This window comes from Cinclus cinclus, chromosome 6, assembly GCF_963662255.1.
Source record: "Cinclus cinclus chromosome 6, bCinCin1.1, whole genome shotgun sequence".
In the NCBI taxonomy this organism is placed as follows: domain Eukaryota; kingdom Metazoa; phylum Chordata; class Aves; order Passeriformes; family Cinclidae; genus Cinclus; species Cinclus cinclus.
The window spans coordinates 37162468-37183843 of record NC_085051.1 but is presented as its reverse complement, the minus strand read 5'-3'; the positions used below and the strand labels follow the sequence as shown (position 1 = coordinate 37183843).

General features: G+C 36.9%; 1 protein-coding gene across 5 annotated transcripts in view; it reads right to left on the bottom strand.

Moving 5' to 3' along the window:
* NPAS3 (neuronal PAS domain protein 3) overlaps nucleotides 1–21376 on the bottom strand; it is a 583018-nt gene that overhangs the window by 20159 nt on the left and 541483 nt on the right. For all 5 annotated transcript variants that reach the window (XM_062495134.1, XM_062495135.1, XM_062495137.1 and 2 more), the window contains 2 exons: nucleotides 7646–7839; nucleotides 2744–2850 (listed from right to left, as the gene is read on the bottom strand). In XM_062495134.1, the coding sequence (XP_062351118.1) occupies nucleotides 2744–2850; nucleotides 7646–7839 (301 nt within the window). The remainder of the gene's footprint in view (nucleotides 1–2743; nucleotides 2851–7645; nucleotides 7840–21376) is intronic.

Genomic DNA, 21376 nt, shown 5'->3' with positions numbered 1-21376 from the left:
TTGAACATCTCTCTGAGCAAAGAGATGAACCATTGGCTTCTGCAGAGCTTAGAGTTAGTTGGCAGATGTACTTCCCCAGCTATTCCCAAGAATAATTTAAACTTGAAGATCTTTCATAAAGAGCATGAACTTGAACATGAAAAGACAAATGCAAAGTGCTGTATCTGGGCAGATTCTCTGGTATGTTACAGACTGGGGACTGACTCTCTGGGTTGTTGCTTTGAGAAAAGGGACCTGGGGTCCTGCTGGACACTGCTAAGCATGAATCAGCAGGGCTGTACTAAAAATTGTGCAGCCAGCAGAACACAGAAAGTCATTATCCCTTTTCAGGCATCACTCTCTAAATTTCATCTGGAATCTAGTTTTAGGCTCCTACCAAAGGAAATATATTGATAGACTTCAGTGAGCTCAGAAGAGGTCTGTCATGACACCCAGGGGCTGGTGTACTTTGCTTTGGGCAAGGCTGTGGAACCAGGCTTGATTAGACTGAAGATGAGGTGACATCAGGGGAACCTAGCAGCATATCTGCAAGCAGGATACTGCAAAGATGGAGCTATGAGCTGTACCATTGAAACAGGGGAATTTCAACTGCATAGGAGTTAAAAAAAAAAAAACAACAAACCACTGTAAGGATAACTGACACTTAAGATAATCGGAACAGGTCACTCAGAGAAGTTGTGGAGAATCTGAAGTTTTTCAACATCAACCGAAATGCTAAAAATTTTGCTTAGAATTAATATTGATTGTGTTTTGAGCATTAGGTGGAACTAGATGATATCCCAGAGTTGCTTCCAACCTAAATGATTCTATGAGCATCTTGTTCCTACAAGGCATGAAAACAAATATACATAAATGATATAAACAACCCTGTCTATTGAAAAAAAACAGCTAGCCTAGCAAGAGTAATTATGCTACAGCCACACAGTCAAGTTTGTGAACCCCGCTGTGCTGGATGTTGGTAGTGGGACATATCCCTGTGTTTGTAAAGTTTGCAATCCAATCAGCTAAACAGGACATACAGTGAGAGCAGGAACACAGTAAGTTGGAATGAATTTCTAGAAGTCATTCCTGTCTTCAGGGTCTCCCGAGTCCTAGTTCAGTGCTTATATACGGGATCACACTGCACTTACACTCTCTGCATAGATCTTGAATTTTTCTGAAGATGAATGTTACATAAAACATATCCTATTTCAGAGAGAAGTGGTCATTCAGAAGATTAAGGTCTTTTTCAAATGGGATCTTCATCTATGCCAGGTGGTATGGTAAATCTGAGTAATAAATATCTTTTATTTCCTTGGTCAGATAGTGCAGTGAAAGTGCAACTTGTCATTTTTGACTTCCAGTTTCAAGAGCACCAAGAATTTGAGTTTCTGAATTTGTTCCTTCATTCTCAGCAACTGACATGTTCTCCGGGATATTACATGCTTAAAATTTAAATGATATGAAATTACTTTGTTTATCCCTTTGGATAGTTGACTTTATTTTTTTTTTCTGCAGAAATATATCTAACCTTGTCTTATGCCAAATACCCTTTACATTCTGGAAACTTCTGAAATTTTAACACAGCCTAATACTGCTGTTGGCTGCCATATGTTGTCATAGAAGCTGTCTCTATTCTCCTGCTTTCCTTCCAGTCAGGGTTATCCTCTTATCTTCCCTTGCAGATCAAGCAAGGTAATTTGAGATGGAGCATTTTTTCTGCCTTCTAGTGTAGTCATATGGTTTTGTAAAATCTAATTAATTGTGGCTGCATTTGGGCTGCTGCCCTTTTATTAGGAAATGCTAGTAGGACATGATGAAGGGGGAGCAGAGTTATTCAAATTTGTGGCTCTGAATTTAAGAAGCAGTTTGCAGACTGTCTTCTGCATTAAGAAAAACACCAAAGTCAATCATAAACGCAGTCAGTCACTGAAACTTCCAAAGAATTATCTGGCTTCACTTCAGGCACAGATAAATTAGAGATTATGGGCATAAGTCTTTTTTCACACAAGGGTAGATCAGGAACCCCATCACTGAAGTTAACAGATCTCAACAAGAAAAGAATTAGGCCCTATGGCTTTTAATAAGAAGAATACAAAGAGTTTAATTACAAGGAATCAAGCTGAACCTCCCTTCCCCCATACACAGACACTGCACACGTTCTCTGCCAAGGTTTGTTTCTTGCAACATTTTTGTTCTGTTATTCTTATCCTAATCAGATAGTACCAGTGTGCATATAACAGGGACTTAAATGCTATAAGGATGAGGATCATGTAGATATTAACACGTGGGGTGGTTAAAGCACTAGTAGAGCTGTAGCTCAGTTCTGTGTTGAAAAACCTGGTGAAATCCCAATTATGCTGCAGTTTTTGTCCTCCATGTTATGATTCAGAAAAACCCAAAATCCTCAAAGAGGAGGAGTTCCTATTCTGTGCCAGGGAGGGAGTTACTCATGTAAGCGATACCTCTTTAAGGATTAAAATAATGCATAGCACATGTAAATTAACAGCTGCTGGAAATTGAAGTAATACAAATATAATGCTCTATTTCCACATATTTAAATGATCTTATATGTCTGTAAAAAGACTTGAAAATAAATCACAAAAAGAACTACATTTAAGCCATCCTCTGTGAAAACCTCTGGCAAAAAAACCCCAAAAACAACCAGGTGCAAGACAAAGATCCCAGTTGTGGAATATAAATAATAGTTTAGAAATAATCAGCTGTTGTGCCAGATTATTTTGACAAAAATGGAAGTACTTACAGTCTAAGTGACTATGTCTAATGCCTTCCACATCTTCAGCATGAATGAAGTGGTAACATCTCTTTCCTACAATATCTACAGGGGTCAGATCCATGTAATCACTAATCCTAAAAAGGAAAAAGAACATACAGCCTATAATTCAAGAAAGAAAAGAACAAAAGAATTGTCAAACGACTCAGAAAGTGAAATCTGCTAAAAAGTTTTTTCAGCATTATATCATTTGAATGGAATATCTGTATAAATGAGACAAGGCCTTAGATGAAAAAAAAAGAATTATTTTTAAAAAAACCTGTAAATTATTTTATCCATTTAACTAAGTGGAAAATTAAATTCCAGTGCATATTCTCCATGTAGAATAACACCAGGACAATATAATGCCATGAAATTGTAAAGCATTAGTGGCAATCCAAAATCCTCATTAAAAGACTAAGATGATTCAAGGTTACATAATAAAGTAGAAACATGTTATGTTTGTACCAAGTGATTAGAGACACATTTCATTTCAACAGATTGGTCTTCTATTGGGTATATTCATGAAAAAGCTCTTCAACCATTTCTTGGCACCAAGTCCAAACTCATATTTCAAGGGATATAATTTAAATGCTGAGACATACAGATGCCTCAGGGTGTTATCTTTTTTAGTCTAATTCATTTGGGAGCTCAGCTTTCACTCTGGACCCTTTCAACTGGGACTTTGTTGTTTACTGCACATAGAAACTTTAGAATCTATTCTGCAGACCTTTGCGCGCACGTGTGTGTGTTTGTGTGTGTGTGCCTCTGTGTGTGTATGTGTCTGTGTATGTCTGTGTGTCTGTGTGTGTCTGTGTGTCTGTGTATGTCTGTGTGTCTGTGTGTGTCTGTGTGTCTGTGTGTGTCTGCGTGTCTGTGTGCATGTGTAAACTTGTATCATGGAGAGTCAAGGTGTCAACATCGTTAAACACAGTACAGAAATTAAAAAGAAAATTTGAAAATGTCTTGCTCACCCAAGCATTTGAAACTATGTCTGTATTCTAAACAGAGATTATATTTTTTTTAGGGCTTGAAATAATCTGCAATGGTTGTGGTACATTCTATGATAAGACCTGGGAGAGGAAATCCCACCCTGCCTGCCCAGTAGAAAGGGGCAATCTTCACGCAGGCGACTGTACTGTGGTCCTGTAAAACATATGCATAGGCTTGTGCTTGATCACATCAGCGTGACTCTTTACATGACTGAAATTTAAAGGTAGGTATATGGTACAGCGTTCTGCTGAATTTGCTGGAGTTGTGCACACGTTTGTAGGCTTGAGGCTTGCTACACAAGACTGTTTCTGCATATCTGAAGGAACCACTGACAGCCACTGAAATGGCCAACAAGCTAAACTTCTTCCATGTGCTTATTTCCTTTTGGGCACATATTAGCAGATGTGGCACCACAGTCCACATTAAACTGGCTGTTGTCTCTCTCCAAATGGTCTTCAATCCTTAACAGTTGATTCTGAAAACACACAGACTGATCATGCACTCTAGCAGTATTCTCTTCATTTTGCTTTTAGTTATTTATCACCATCTGAGATGATTTCCCCCCTGCAGGTGATTTTCTCACTCCACTGATTAATAAATAAATCCTAGATTATTTTAGATGGTGAATCTTAGATGACACAAATCCTACATTTGCAAAATAGGCACAGATTAACATATCATGTTTTAGGCAACAAAATTTTACATCTGTATTTTACACTCTCAAAGAAAAATATTAAATTTTAGAAAAAACCAGTATACTAGCTAACAGATCTTGTCTCAGAGGGAAGCTAATGTCTGGCTAGTTTGTGTGCTGAGTCCAGGATTACGAAGATTTCTTAATTCAGAGGAAAGTAACAAGATGCAACCAAAGACTTGAGTAATGTCACTCCTGCTCACTGCTGTTTCAAGCAGGCAACCACTTGGAAAAGTAGGAGTACTATTGATCTCACCCCTGCTGATCCAATGGTCCACTGTGAGCATTCATTTCAGTTAAGTGGCATGGCTTCTGCTCCACACTCCCTGCAGCTGCCAGTAACTCCCCATTGCTCCATAAATAGTGCTTACAGCTGGCCCAGCATGGATCCATTTTTCTCTGTTTTCATCAATGTTGTGCTTGCTTTACTGTGGCACCACAAAGAATTTCGTAGCTGCCCGCAAGTGCCAGGAGTCAAGCCCATATATTCAGGGAAGGATACTTATCTCCTTTTCTATAATCCCAGAAGAGAGATCCCAACGTCCCTGACTCGGAAAACAGCCCTGGCAAACACCCAGATAATTAATCTGACAGCTTCAATCAGCTGTTCTGTTAATTCCTTCCCTTTTTTTTAAATTTTTTTTTTCCCCATTTCTTCAGGTTTTACAGTCACATTCTCTATTGTAGCTGCTATGAAATCCAAGTTCTGTCGGTCTCATTTCATTTTCCATGACGGGAAATCCTGCTGCATCAGTGAGATCACATTCACCTCCCAGCACTGGCAGAAGTATTTCTACTATTTGAAATCACTTTTATAAACTATTTTAACAGATTTTTAACAATGACACAAGGGCTTAAAGTGGAATTATTGTAGCACACATTCAAGTAACATCATATGCATTCTGCATTAGCATAAGATATAATCCATCACAAACAAGGAAAAGTTGCTTTATAATGTTGCCTTCATCTTAAAAATAGAAAAAATATTAATAAACTCAACTTTCTTGCTGTCTTACCACAATTTACCATGTCTTATCAGCCCTTCCTACGTGGTTACCAATCAGTGCACCTCACCTGATGAATTTTACAGTTTTCAGTGATGTCTTTCAGGCATTTGAAAGTTTTATTGTTACATGAATATAAGGGGAAGGTTTGATAAAAATGTTTAATTTGAAAAAAACCCCACATATGTAATTTAGGGCATATAACAATTTTAAACTCACAGCAGAGAAAGGATACATCTTCCTAATTTGGCCTAAGAGTTCATATCATACTTGACCTGATGGAACAGTTCGTTTTTCACATCTATTTGATTCCTGGATTTTTTAATGGAGGTTGCCAATAAAGGTAGCAGTAAGTGCAGATGATTTTGTTAAAAGGGAATCTGTTCATTAGGAACTAGATAGATACCAGCAACTCATTTCAGAGAGGCCTTTGAAAAACTGCAGTGGTAGCAGCTTTCCATTACTACCTACGTAGGTCACAGTCAAATCAAAGACTTAGGGAAAAGTTTTGTTCTAGGTCCTATTCCTTATCCCCAGAGCTCTTTTGCCAGCTACCAGATTATACAATATCTGGATACTCACTGGATAGAGTCTCAGGCAAAAAGCCCAAACTTTAATGCCATTGTCCACCTTTTCTGTCACTTTGTGCAAGCCACTTTCCATGAAGAAGTTTTTCCAAGCTTAAAAATGAGAATAATATATTCGCTTTTAGATAAAGCATTGGAAGCATAGATGAAGCGTTCTGTTTAATACTCAAATATTATTTAAAAAAGTATTGCAGCAGTGCAGCAATTTGGTAGCAAAGACAACCTCATAATTGAAACCCAAGATTATTTTAAGTTGTTTAAGATCCTGATTCAACAAAACAGTTACGTTTATCCTTTTTAATAAAAGTTTATATTTATATGCTATCCTGATCATAGGTATTCCACTACAACTGAGCAATTATGATTGCTCGTATCAGAGAGCTTCCACTCAATTTATGATTTCCCATGGTTGCTGACACAAGAAAAGCCTGCAGTAGTCACCTTGTTTCAACTTTTTGATGATAAGTCCCCTTTGCAAAATTAATTTTGTCTGCATTACCTTCCTTCTTCCTTTCCAAACTTTTTCCCATACCTGAGACTTCTATCAATGGACCCAAACCTATTGCTTGGAATATCCTTCTCAAATATTTTCACTCTGCTCTAAATACCTATTCCCTGGATTATATTTTTATTTTGCAGGACTCTGAGGTCGTAATGGTCTTGAACAGCCCCTCTGCTTCCCAGGGCTTCCCCCACCTGACCCACAGCCCAGATCCCCATGGCAGCTCCTGGCAGTGCCCAGCTCCCCACAGCTCTGCCTGGCCATCGGCCCTCCTCACCCAACCTCAGCCCACTCCACTGCCTGTCCTCAGGGAGATGACCAATGCCAGGGGTTGGAGCTGCTCAGCTCCCCTCTGGGGTGGTGAGATGGGCCCTGGCTGCCATGTCCTGCCCTTACAAGTCACCATGCAGAGCCCCTGGTGCTACGGGCACCGAGCTCCCAGGGAGCAGGCAACTGAATTTAAATCCTCTCTCTCATCTTATGAGATCACTCATCACTATCACATAGAACATAGCCCCCCACCCAACTCTTCATCACCTGTTCCCATTTCACTGCTGTCTTTCCCAGTATGCCTTTATCCAATTTTATTCTTCAGTTTTCCCACCTCTAACTGCAACAGATCCCACCTCTCTAGTCTACTATCTAGGCCATCTGTGCTTCTGTTCTATTAAACATTGAGCATGATAGCTCTAATCTGCAAATTAGTTCAAAAATGGAAAACTTTAAAACTTCAGACAGAAAAATTTGTGCAGGGGAGGATGGAGTAGCATAAGGACAGGCATACAGGTCAGATCAACGTCTGTCTAGTCCCAAATCTTGCCTTTGAGAGGGATGATGAAAGACTGTAAAAAGTGGAGAAAGCTTAGACAAGTATTTCCTGGTGTATCTTCCCCTATTCCAAAAGACATCCTGCAGATTACAGTTTTAAATTTCCCTTCATCTTCTAAGAAAGTAATGAAAATGAAAGTAGTGATGATGACAGTGAATTCAGTGCTCTCCTACAACACCAGGATGACATGGCAAACGTCAAAAATTTCAGAACTTCTTGCCAAGCCCATGGAACAAAGAATGCATACAACTAAAACAAAGAAGTAAAGGATCTAAAGGCTGTACCTATTTTCACAGTAAATGATATTGAGGTCCATATTCACACGAGTGACAAACATGTGGCAGTCAATCCTGACTTCATTAATTGTAGGAGGTGGCAAGGCATGAGCAACGACAACAAGTCCCATGATTTGGCTGGGCACTGTCCGTCCGTGTGACAGCGATACTCTCAGACGTAACCGGCCTGTTATATGAATCACCTGGAAAATAAAAACAATAAAAAATACCTGGTGAATTCTGAATGCAACTCCGACATCAGCTTCTTTTAAAGGACAGCTTTACTGTTCCCTACAGATATTGGCTGTCAGCATGCCCTATATGTTCTCATGGCAAAAATAACATAATGGGCAAATGCTTCACATTCATCAAGTAAAAACCTGAGAAATGCTGTGGTGTTGATTTTTGCTGGGATGGTTGTTACACAAAGAAAGAAGACAACAACAACAACAATAATGAAGTAGAAATTCAATAAAAGAGAGTGGGATAAAACTGAAATAATGAAGCTGGAAATTAATAAAGTAACCTTTTTGCAATATTTGGAAATTGCATATGACACAAGAATGACCAGCAGTTTTGAAACACAACAGATTTGAGTTGGTAGTCAGCTAGACCCTGGAGACACTGTTCACTACCTTGAATTTCTTCTTTGTGGCTGTTAATTTGAGAAGCAACAACCTACAGGTGTTCTATGAGCTCAGGTGCAGGATGATCTTCCTACAACCGCAGTCAAGCATTTAAAGAGTTGGTAGACATGTAATGCCTTTGCCTAGTGCACTAGTCACCTATGGAGAGCTCTGGGGGTGGTGGCTTTCTTCCATATGTACAAGGTAATACCACAAGATGCTCAGATTCAATAGCATCTGTAGGGACTGCATCCCCTTCTAAGAATGCTGCCTGAAACTCTGGGAAAAGAATAATTCACCACTTCCAGTTTCACTCCTTCAGGAGTTCTGCGTATAGATAGAAGGGTTGTTTTATCCAGTAAAAAAAAAAAAAAATATATATATATATATGTATATATATATATATATACAGCATATTGAAATGAAAATGCAAACTGAAGTTCCTGTTCTCATGGATAAGAGAGGCACACGAATTGACAGTTGCAGGCTGTCACAGATTTCCCTCCTCAGACTGTGGTACAACACTTCCAGGAGATGAGGGTCCCTTTCTCTGTCATCCCAGACTCCCTACCCAAGAGGTCAACAGAGAAATTGGTTGATTCCTGGGTCACAGGAGGAGGTGACAAAAGTGGTAAATAAGTGCACTGATGCTCATCTCACAAAGATAGAAGACAAACTCTTTACTTCTGATCTGAGATTGATAATAGAAAGTGAGAGAAAAGTTGTCATTTTTAAGATTGCAAATCTAATTCATGCTAGTAGATCTGTGATCTAAGACTTGAAATTTGTATCTCTTTTTTAACCTAGTCATTGAAACATCTCCTTTCACCACTATTTCACCTTTTGAGCCTAGCCAGCATGGTGAATCAGAATGAGGAAAGTGATTAGCTACTGTGCACGGCCACTGCAGTTACAGGTTTCTGACCACCCATGTTTAAAGCAACTATTGCCTAAACTCACATTTAATGCACCTGTCAAGGGCAAACTATTCTATGAATATTTGAAAAAGTTCCTAAAGGCAAAGATGCAAAAATAGCATTTCAAACCCACTTTAATTATTTATTTTTCTTAAAACCTCATTAACTAATGAGGAAATAGCTAAAAGAAATAGGATTAACTTCACAGGAGGGACAGTAATAGTATATTTTGCTCCTTCAAGCTAGGCTTGCATATACATCTGTTTTTTATCATTATCTGTCTCTTTTTATCATGCAGTTTCAGCTTACTGCAAAACTCAAATCTATAAATGCTTGAAAAAATGCAGATGGGTAACTGGTAAAAATGTGAAAATTTATCTTCTACTGAACGTGCTATGCAAAAGTATCATTTTTCTGTTGTTTTTTCATAAGAGTCCTTATGCTAATATGTTTGAAGTTGGCATGAACACTTCAGGGAATTTTTAAGTTATATCATATATATATATCTTTGTATTTTTCTAAACCTTCATGTTATTTGTAGCTAAATATCAACATGATTTGTTTTTGAACAACTCTCTATTCAGGCAGTACCTCACTTTTTTTCTGATTCTTCATCTGAAATACACTTCAGATATAGTATTGCCCAAGAGACAGTTCCAACCCTGCTAGAACCACCATGTATTAACATTGTTGAAATTCAAGACAATTTGCTGCCAGATTCAAATTGTTTAGCTTGTTCCTAATTCTACCATGGATCAAAACACGTTCTGAATTCCCATATGAAGTTGAATTTTAGGGGTCAGCACTCAATTGCATTCTGATTCTGTACACTGGGAAATGTACAGCAAACCACCCATCAGTTCCAGTGCCTGTGTGCCTCTAAAGAAACTTTATTTCCATGCCTGAAATCCCTTTCTATGATAACATTAGTAAAATGCACCAAGTGGGAAAATCTAATTGGTAGTAAAAAACAATTCTAACTGTCATGACCTTGTCTATATTGTGAGTATTGCCACTTTTAACACTGGTTCATTTGAACTGGGATTAGGGGTGATAGGAATTATAGGGTCAATTATCTCCTGTAGCTAAAATTAATCTCTTTATAATTCAATCCCACAGCACTAGACTATCATATCCGAAAGCAGTTTTATGACTTTAATGAAGCTAAATTGCAACAATAAACTGTTTTATGAAGGACAATACTTGGTTTCAGATGTAAATATTTAATAAAAATTTGCTAGGAATATACTAAAAATCAAAAGTAAATGCAGTTCTCCCGTGCAGTTTTCATTATAAATGCTTCCTTCTGAAAAGTTAGTACTAATCAATCTTTAAAGTCCATCTTCTTTTTAATACTGCCATGTGAATAGACAGGCACATTTAGATGCCACAGCAAGAGAAGACAGCGATACTGTGTTCTGCCTATTACAAAAATGGTGGGAGAATGCTATGATCCTGATCACAGGATCATCAGAAACTTTTTATGTCAACAGTTGTACAGATTTCCCCATAATTTATTCATCGACCTCTTAAATTGAATTAGTACTGACTCCTTTTTTTTAATGTTGCTGGGATCTGGACTGGGCTAACTGTCAGAGACTTCTTTGCTTACAAACTGTTTATTAGTAGGTGTAACTATGATTCTATGATTCATCCTATAGAAGCACAGGAAATAATTATGGTTAAAATAAACCATGTGAACTGATCGAGACCAGAATTTTGCTTAGGCCATTCTGATCTATATTATTGCTTGTAGTATAACCTTGGACAGGCAGATGGGTGAAGAAAAAAAATATTTTGCAAAACCAAAACTTTTAAGACTGGGAAATGAAAATAAATCTTTTACTCTAAAGATGCAATGCTGAAGCAAAACAAATACTGTAAAAATCTTCTGTACTGCTTAAATGATTTGTTTAAAACAAAAAAAATCTAAATCAACTTTGCCTAGCCTACCAACATTGGAAAATAAATTATTTGGCTTTTATTTTTAGCTGATTAGAAAATGGATTTGCAAAATATTGTAAGTACATGTAAACACATGAGTTTATGAGTGTGGGAGTGTTAACAAGCCACACGGGTTGGACAAATATATATTTCTTTTCCCTGCCATATGCTCTCTTTAGTCATCTGTTAGCGATATGCACTTAGATGTGCTCTACTAATGTCTACTCATTATAAACAAGCACATCACAAAGACCTTGATAAAACCTTCCCTCTGTCAATACTTAAGGAAAATAAAGCCTAGCAATCAAAAAACACATCTGGAACCTGCTCATCATCCTTTAAAGCTAAATCTCACCTCTGAAGATGGAAACACTTTCTTTGTCAAAAGATATCTTTAAATATTACATCCATTTTTTTCACATACATGTGATGTCAGAGTAAGGACATGCATTACCAGAGGCTATAAAAACCTGCAAGCATGAAAAATCTGTGAATTTCACCTTTCAGATGTCTCTGTGTGCTTCAAAACTTAAACTTCAATTTGAAACAAATTTCTAAACTACTTCTTTTGTTCTCTGTGTAAACGACTATGCCAATTTATTGTGTGTATGAAACCACAGCACTGGCAGAAGTTGTCACTCCAGGTCATTTAATGACATTAAATTTGAAGTCTTAAAATTATTGCATAGAATAAAGTTTTTTAGAAAACAGACACATACAAAAACATCTGAATGTACTTAGTGTGTGCACCTAGGTGTTTGTTTAGCTTTTTTATTAACAACTCACACACAAATTTGTCCCCCTTTACAGAAACAACTGTTTCTGAAAGATATATACATATACATGTACATATACATATACGTATATGCATACATATACATTTGTTTTGGTCTCTCAAAGATGTTATTTTATACTTCCAAAGTCAACACCTAAATCTTAAAACACAACCAATTTAAACTGATGAAATTGGCCAGAGAGATATCTTACAAACTATACCCATAATTTCTCATTTTTCTTTCAAAGAGTTGTGTGCTCCTTCACTCACTGATATGCATACATGCATCTCAAAACCTGTCTGTGGCACTACTGAGACAAATGTTTTAACACTCTGCAAGGTAATGAGTTCCTACATGATTTCAGGTGCTTTCTAAAGAGTGAACATTTGGAAGCAGACTTCCCTCCAGAGCATAAAGAGAAAACAGTTCAGTGTCACATTGGGAATTTATAAAATGACATGTGAAAGTTTTTCCTTTCCTGACATAAAAATATAACCATGTCTACCAACTATGTCTATCTAAACTTCATTATAGGTTTCTTGATTTACCACACTTCTGTTCTTTCCTGCCCACGTCGCCCTGCAATCACTACAACTTTTATGCTCGCTTATATTTTTTCATTATCAGAAATTGTTCATTTCTGTGGTTCCACAGCCCTATCCTCACTGAAAACAAAGCCTGGTCTTCCAGTCTTCATGAAAGCTTTTGGAGAAGAAGTCATTGGCTTATATTTATCATTCAGCAGTAGTTGGGGTCTGAGAGGTCCAGTAAGGCTTTGTGTTTGCAGTTCTTGTAATACTTCTATATCCCTTTCCCAGACTTACTGCATTTCTAGAAACAGTACGGGATTACTAACAGGAGATTCCACAGAGTATGACATTTCGGAAAAGGAATGAGCCACTACAACTGTAACATGTTGAATCATCCCATATGTGCAGCAAGTCTGAGATGTCCCAAATACATCCAGCTTGCTGTGCATAGGCTTATCAAGTCTCTATCATGTACACTTAGCTTAACACATGGAAGACACATTGGGCTTGCCATGGGCACTTTGCATGATGGATTTCTTCCATCATGTAAAGTAAAGTTTATAGATGTATGTTCCTGTTGAATCAATGTCAGATTTGCTATCTCTTTTAGTCTGTGAAATAACAATGTTATCATTTTTCCTTGTTAACATCAGCCATCTCCAACTTCATAAGCATCATCTATCTTTTTTCTTGGACAGCATAACCAAATAACATGCCTACTTATGGTAATTGTTCTGGACGCTTATTTGATTCAAAAATTTGTTACTTCAGTTTTAGCCTTGAAAAAGTGCTTGTATGCTGAGAACCCTATATATCTGGGGTCTTTTTATTTTACTACAGTAGTCCATCTAATAAAAGACATTGCGTCTACACAACAACCTTGCTCTATTATATCAAGCCCACACCAGAACAAAGAAAGTAGTATTTAGTGCAGCGTTGACTGATACATTCAGAAACGTGGTGGGTGAAAATAAGACAAGGCAATAGTCTATGATTCCTGAGAAACAGCTTTGCAGTCAGTCTTGATTGAGTTAGGCAATGAAAGCCACATGAAACCACTGTTCAGAGTTGTGGTCTTGAACACCCATTCAAAAAATATAAGTCTGATTTCAAGGAGGGGGAACATTATTCCTAACACATACATAGTTTCAAGGTCAATAGCCTCTTTTCCATATACAAGTACATTTCAAATCCCTTAAAATATGCCTGCAAAAGATAGTCTGAAAATGGAAATAGTATTTACATTTAAACAGCATATTTGGTCTCAGGATGTATTTTATTGTTAAAAAGTCAATACTAGTTTTTTGGAGACACTTTAGGCTTTTCCCATCTTTCCTCTGTTATCACTCTCTCAAATAATAAGATTCAAAAGCTATTCTACTGCTTAAAATAGTCACAGCTAGAATTTAGGCTAATCCTAAGGGTTTTAAAAAAACCCTATCCTTATGAGACCTCAAAGTTACTGGTGCTTAAAGACAAGCATCATGTGAGAAACAACCCAGTGTGGTAGGATCAGTTCAAAGCACTTGCTCAATCCCTAAAATGACCTGAGTAGAACATTATTGATTGCATGTGGGGAATGTTGAGATCAGCAGCTGGCACAGCAGCCACAGTCACTTTCATTCAAGTACACTACAGGGAACAGATCTCTTCTGTGCTAAAGTTACTGTTTTGAGTACACATACAACAAACTGCTTGTCCCTCAACCTTAGGATGTAGAAAGTTTATCTCCCACTTTGCTCTGTCTAGATAATAAACTACTAGAAGGGAATGGGGACAGCTTTTTAACTCTCCAGAAAAGAATTAAGGCAAAAGAAGAACATGAGATCGCACAAGTTACATTGACTAGGCTAAGGCTATCTTAAGAATACTCTGTGAGAGTAATGGAAGACTATTACATGGCAAACAATTCCTAAAGCTGCCATTAAAAAAAAGCCCAACCAAACAAACAAAAAAGCATTTTCAAGAGTGCACAAATGTTTTCCAAGAGTTATCAAATCTTAACAGACTGGGAAATGAGCAGCAGCTCAAAGGTTCTGCTATATAACACATTTACAGTTTTTAATCTGGGATACTAGATAAGCAGTTACTCTTCAGTATAGTGTGGTATAGTGTTCTGTGCTGCCTATGGACACATTTCTATCTTTATTGCCATGATGGCTGTCATGTCAGAATTCTGAGGGCCAGTCTTGCACTGGTATACATTATAGTAGTAAAAGCTGCATGATCAAGTCTGTCCTTTCAAAACCACATTTTTATTTTAAAATATGTTGATAGGATATCCTTTCCTGTGTTGTTATTTTTATTAACTGCAATGGATTAACAAGCTGCTTTTCTCTAAACAAAAGATGCTGTCGAGCTAACAGTCCTGAAATCAGCTTTATAATATAAACTCAAAAAATATTGTGTTGAGTCATTGCACATTATAATTTTTCAGTTATTTTGCTTTATGTAACTGCAAAGGTTTCCATTTTCATAATCAGCCCCTGCAATAAGAACGCCAAACTTTCCACTTGTAAACAGCATCCTTTAAATATACGCAGTCTTAGTAATTTAAATGATTAGGTTTTATTTTAATACCTTTGAACATTTAATAGATGTCTTATTAACAACTCTATCAACAGTGTATTGTCTTTTCATAATGCAAATCTTAAAAGCATTTGAAGAGCAACATTAAAAAAAATGGAAAAAAAAGAAACTAAATAAAATCAACTCACAGCAACCTGGAAAAGTAGCCATAAAAATTGGGTTTATAACTGAATACTTTTTGAAGTAATTGGCACAAAGACTGTTCTAGTGCAGATTGCTGCAAGAGCGCTCTTGGCAAGAACATCATAAGCACTAGCAAAACTTTAATATGTTCAAACAGCCAAATACAAACTGACACCAGGAACCCATGTGTGGCAACAAACAGGAAAAAAAAATAGAGTATCTCAATTTAATATAAACCTACATACAAAGGGATCAATTTTTACAATTCGTGGTTTAGCATACAATACAGCTGTCCTCAGAGTGAATATAGAGTAGCTATACATAAGAAATTAGAATTATCAGTTCAGGGGAATTTCTCAAGAGTCCTTTTGATATGTAATACAGCAAATATAATGACTTAGAAACCAGACATCAATGCATTAAATGAGATCAGGTTGAGATCTATTTAGAAAAGACAGGTTTAAGCTGGAAAAAGAATCTCTTTGATATGACCTCCAGAGCAGACCATTTGCAGAAGGATTCAAGATGAGCAGATTTACCCTTGCATATCTGTTTGCTTCACAGCTGCTTTAAAATATAAACTCTAAAATTTTTAATACTGAGTTATTGCAGAATTAAGTCTATGTAGTAAAAAAGATTAAGACCTTGGGATTTTCTTGTACTTCTTGCAAATGTTATAACGGATTTTGTTGAACTCAGAGAAACGAAACATAGTTAATTTAAAATCCAGCTAACATAATTAACTTATTTATGAGAGATTTCTTTTAGAATCTGGCTATTGCTGGTCAAGCTAGGAATCTGGATTGTCTCACAATTTTCAGTAGTCTACATCCCTAATTTGTGGTCAATACTCATTTAACCCTGAAACTCAAAAGATCATTTCACTTTAACAGATTTGCCACTGCAAATCCCTTGGTGTTCAAATATGTTGCATTTGCTTTTTCTTCAGGGAATGTTTGAAGTCCCCTTTAAAAATAATGCCTGGAGGATATTTTTTCCTTAATACTATTAAAAAAAAGTTGAAAGCATTTAGCTATTGAAGTATGCAGGATTCCAATAAAGGAATGGTTGCCCCTGCCCATAAGCAAACTCTCTTGAAATTCAGTATTCCAGAATTTTGGTCCTTTTACCAGCAGTGAAATTTAAACCTAAAAGAGGAGTTTTGTTGCATCAGCTCCAATGCAGTTTATCAGAGTGCTGGGAGATGGTGGAAAATGGCCACATCATTCTGCAATAGAAAAGGTGACAAGTTTGTTTAAAAAAGTTAGTTTCAACTCTGTATGTCAGGGCAATGAAATCTTGTTGCACTAAAGACAACTAATAATAAGTATACTTCAGATGTAGTTTCTTGATTTCTTTCTTTGCAGGGAGAAATAAAGAGGTTCTTTTAGTTTTTTTTCCTTACTGCTTTGTTTGATGTAGTTCTTAGCGGTCCAACAATTACCTTAGGTGATTCTCTGCAAGAACTTGATAAGTGAGAAAGGACTAGATAAAACAAAATATCTGATATTAATGTACTTTCCCCCACACAGAGAAAAGGATATAGAAAATGCTGTTGTCTGTAAAGACAGAAATGGATTTCCCAAGCCAATCTTGATTACGACAGGAATGTTTACATTCTGCTCAAGCTCTCCACCTGTGGTTGCAGCCCCAGAACTCATTAATAAAAAGTTTAATAAAAAAATTACATTCACTCTTCCTGATTTTGTGGCTAAATGGGTAGAAAGAGCTGAGTTTTGCACATAGTAGGGCAGAGACACACAATGGAGAAGGCTGAGGACTATTATTCGAATGTCATTAATACTAAGGTTCTTCTGCTTATGCTAATGGTTTCTGGTGTATGCTCCTACACTGAAAAGCATTTGTTTTGTTTATTTTAATGCTTGTATGCTTTCCCCTATAATGGCACAATTTTTTGCTGGCTGTATACAAGTACACAAGCTCTACTTGAAGATCTTGGACAATGGAATGTGTGAGCTTTCCTGCAGGATACCACGACTGTGACTAAAGCAAAAGTGGAGATAGGCAAAAAAGATTAATTTCCATAATTATTAATATGCTTTCACTTTACTCACATCAATGACACTTATATGAATCTAAATGAAAAATTTTCAGTATAATGGGGAAAATAGACAGAAAGGAATATGAGCTGATTTTATAAAAATTATGACTGCAAATTTCAGAAAAGCTTCTGCAGGTGAATACCTGCACATCCAGATGACAAAAAGGAATGATCATAAGAGGAGAGGCAAAATTCTTCTGGTATGTATGCCAAGAGCTAGTATCAGTAGTTCTCTAACTGTTCTCATTGTTAACTTGAACAGTTTTAAATACACCTCGCATGGTCCTGATAAAGAAAGTAGCATTGAAACTGCAAATCCCAAGCCCAAAAGTGGCTTTACAGAGACTTTGACTGCAGGAGAAGGCTGGGGCACACCATGACAGCCCTTCCAGAGGAGCAGCCACGTGTGCTGCCATTAGTAGACAAAGTCCATCCATTCGAGAGACGAGATTTCTCATTGAAGAAAAGACTTTTATCCACTTGGAGATGGATGGTCTTTGCAAAGCTCTGACCTTCTCCTTGACAGCTACAAATGGACTACTATCTATGATTTGTTTCCATAATCCACTTAATGCAGAAAGCTAGATTATAGAGAGCAATTTATTTGCAAAAATCATAATAAACCACCATTGTTTTAAATGATAAACATGGATAAATGGAGAGGAAAAACTGATGAGACAAGATTCGTGTTCTTGAATCTACACCAAAGAATTATGGCAGACTCTTGCTTTATCTGCATTGGAATCAATTTAGTAATTTTTAATTCACTGATTTTCTATTGTTTGCTTAACATTTATTAATTGATTGCCATTCTCATGCAATTAATTCAGAACTTGGCAAGTTTAACATGCAGAGATTAATTTTCTTTTACTAGCCCACCACTTAGAATTATTTTTTTTTTGAAAAGCAGGTTACCAAGAAATTACCTCCACATCAATCATATTTATAAATGAAATACAGTAGGGGTGTTGCATGCCATCTGTCAATCCACACTGAACCTTTCCTTATAATTAGCTAAGTTTTTCTATGTAATTCTACAAAATAACCAGAAAAAGTTAGGACAGCTCTGTCTTTCACACACTGCAGCCCTAACCAAAAGTCAGTTTGAACACCTAGGACTTCTCTCAGCAAGGCTGGGAATCTCTCATTTAAGAGTATGGATCTTAGGTCACATGGAGATAAAGGGTATGCCCACCCCATCACCCAGTGGTCACAGGATCTGCACCTTTACAACCACCTACAGGTTGCTCAGCTGTCAAGTGTTTCTCATCTGGAATGAGAGCCATTCATTTACCCTTCATGTCACCCTCATTTATGATGGCTGAAATGTTTATTCAGGAGGGGAGTAGAGATAATGAGCAAGGTTTCTTTGCTCTTAGTTACCAGGGGCTATTCACAAGACTTCAGACTCAATCACTGTGCTCCTCATTGCAACATAAACCAGCAGAGTGAAAGGAAAAATAGCATTTTCTACTCTCATTATTTTATTATGGCTTTCACCATACTTGGTGTTTAACTGAAAGCCCCAGTTTCTGTGTCTTTTTTTGCTCTGTGTGTCACTTAGGCTGCTGCTGTAAAGTGGTCAAATTGACAAAATAGACTTTTTTATAGAGAGAATCAAGGAATATATCTTAGACAACGAATATCTTTGTGGACTATATAAGGGTAGAATGGACTGAAGCATTTTGATCTCAAAATGAGGATATAATATCTCTCACAGACAACACAAAGTTTCAGAAAAATATGCAGTTAGGTACAAGAAGGCAGAATGAATTCAGCATGCAATGCAGACTGTAAGACACATGAGCGTGCAAGCTGTGATGCATCGAAGTGCTGCAGGGCTTGTAGGAACCCAACCCAGACACTTATTTATTTTTGCACAGAAGATAAAATGGGAGCTTTCTTCTCTCTCCTGTAATGTTGGTAAGAAAGCGCTGTAGAAGAAAACTAATCTTTTCTGCATTTGAACTAAAACATGAAGTTAGCTCTTCATGTAACAACTGAAGGTAGTACATACATGCACATTCATCTGCACTTTAATCTCATGCACAGCCCACTAGTTTAGTGATACACCGATCTATGGTCTATTTGTAAAATAAGACTTGAAATGAACTAAAAGATTGTGAAAAATCTTTATATATTTAACAAATATTTAACAAATCAAGGTCAGTGGGTTTCCTATAGAAAACTAGTGGGAAAACCTTAGCATCTTTTAAATGGATTTTAAAACTTTCCTATGGAATTTTTTACCAAGCACATTAATTCTCTGTTAAAATCTATGGAATCATTAATATCTTGTTAACCTGGTAGAATTTTTTCAGTAAAGAAAGGGAAATAAGCCAGAAGCATATATAAATTTTGAAGATTTTTGTATATTTTGACCCATTGAGTCATTAGTAGTCACTGCACATCCATCTACACCCCTACTCAGTGGTGCCTGGTATTGTTCAGACCATGTAAAACAGCTCAGGATTTGGCTTATTATCCTGTTTAAGTCACCTGTATTGTAATTTCTCCACTTTCGCCTACTTATGCGGAGCACCTTCCTTAAATCTCAGGTGAAATCCCCAGGACATCTCAAACAAACATGGACTTTGGATAATTGACTGTCTGGTTTAATGGCTAAATTTAAAGCAAGCCAGGGCTATGGCACTGTATATTTTGGTGGATACATTTTCTGGCTTTGTGGGGTATTCACTGCATGATTTGATAAAAACTGAGGCTAAATGAACTCTACAATTTGTATTCCTACAGGCACAAATTTATTGGCTTGGGTTTTTTTTTTTCCTTGGCTCTGTCTGTAAGGTTCATTACTTACAGTTACTGCAGAATCAATTTGAAATGACCAAAATCAGTGATGGAATTTATAGCACAATAAACGTACTGCCATACAAGTACTGCTACACATGAAAGGGCTTCAGAATATTTTCAGCAATCCTTCTACACAGAGGAATGTTCTGTTTTTATCAATTTAACAGAATCACCACAGGTATACTCTAAGAGGTGTAATCCTGACAGCTACACAGCAGATTTTCTCTGAGGCAGATATTTTTACAGGAAAACAATATTATTGATAAAATCTTAGCATATCAGAACACAAAAAGGAAACTGCACACATCTTCTTCCTTCTCTACAACAGGCATTTCTGGTTCCATTTCACTCACACAAAAAAACGCCCTGAACAAGAAAGAGTTTATGAAGGAAATATGTTCATCCTCTTTGAGATATATATTAATTAATTATCAGCACTATGGCATGTGGAAAATGTGGAGGGCATTTGTAGCTAAAACATAAAGTATAGCATCAACAGTTGCCTGTTTCTAAAGTCTATAAAGATTTACATTTCTACTTAGTACATTTTTCTTTCCAAGTGTCTCTATTATAGACATCTCATATTTTACATCATTTTAAAGCACAGAAAGTTTTAACTTTAGAATGATGCATTGTGAAAAAAAGACAGAAAAGACAGATGGCAGGCTGTCCTCCCCAAAACTCAATTTCATAATATGCATGTGATTGCTAATAGGCAGGCACTAAAAAACAATTTTCCTTGACAGAGAAGAGCTGATAAATTGTCAACATAAACTTTGTCTGTGGTTGCTCCAGTGATCTAAAGCTCTTCTGTGAGCTTTGTACCATCAAAGTCTGCATCTTCCAACCATATAAAAATTTATGAATGCATATGACTATGAAGTGACTGAAAACAACCCATAATGCATGTTTGGGTATTGAGAAGCAACTCCTTGCTTCTTCAGGAAAAACTGTGTCCAGTGCTCCATTCCAAACCTGGACATATGGCTGTGGGAGATCCAGGCTGGACCCAGACATGCCCTGTGAGCTGAGAGAAATGAGGCTCTGCATTCAGGTATCTCCTAAGCACAATGCTACGTCTAGCGGTGGAGTGGCTTAACCAACACGGTCTTTGTAACAATGCAACAGTGCCAAGGATCACAAGAACTGAAAGCCTCTGATTTTTGGGATGAAATTATTCATTTTTGAGCACTTGAGCAAGGAGAAATTAATGAAAAATCTAATAAGATAACAATTTCCAAGAAGAGAAATATTTATTTAATACCTCAGACCTAAAATACATCAAAAATTAAAGGGGCCACTGAGTTCACATGAAATAAAATTGAGCATTCTGCTCATGCATGACAAATTCTTGGGGAAAAC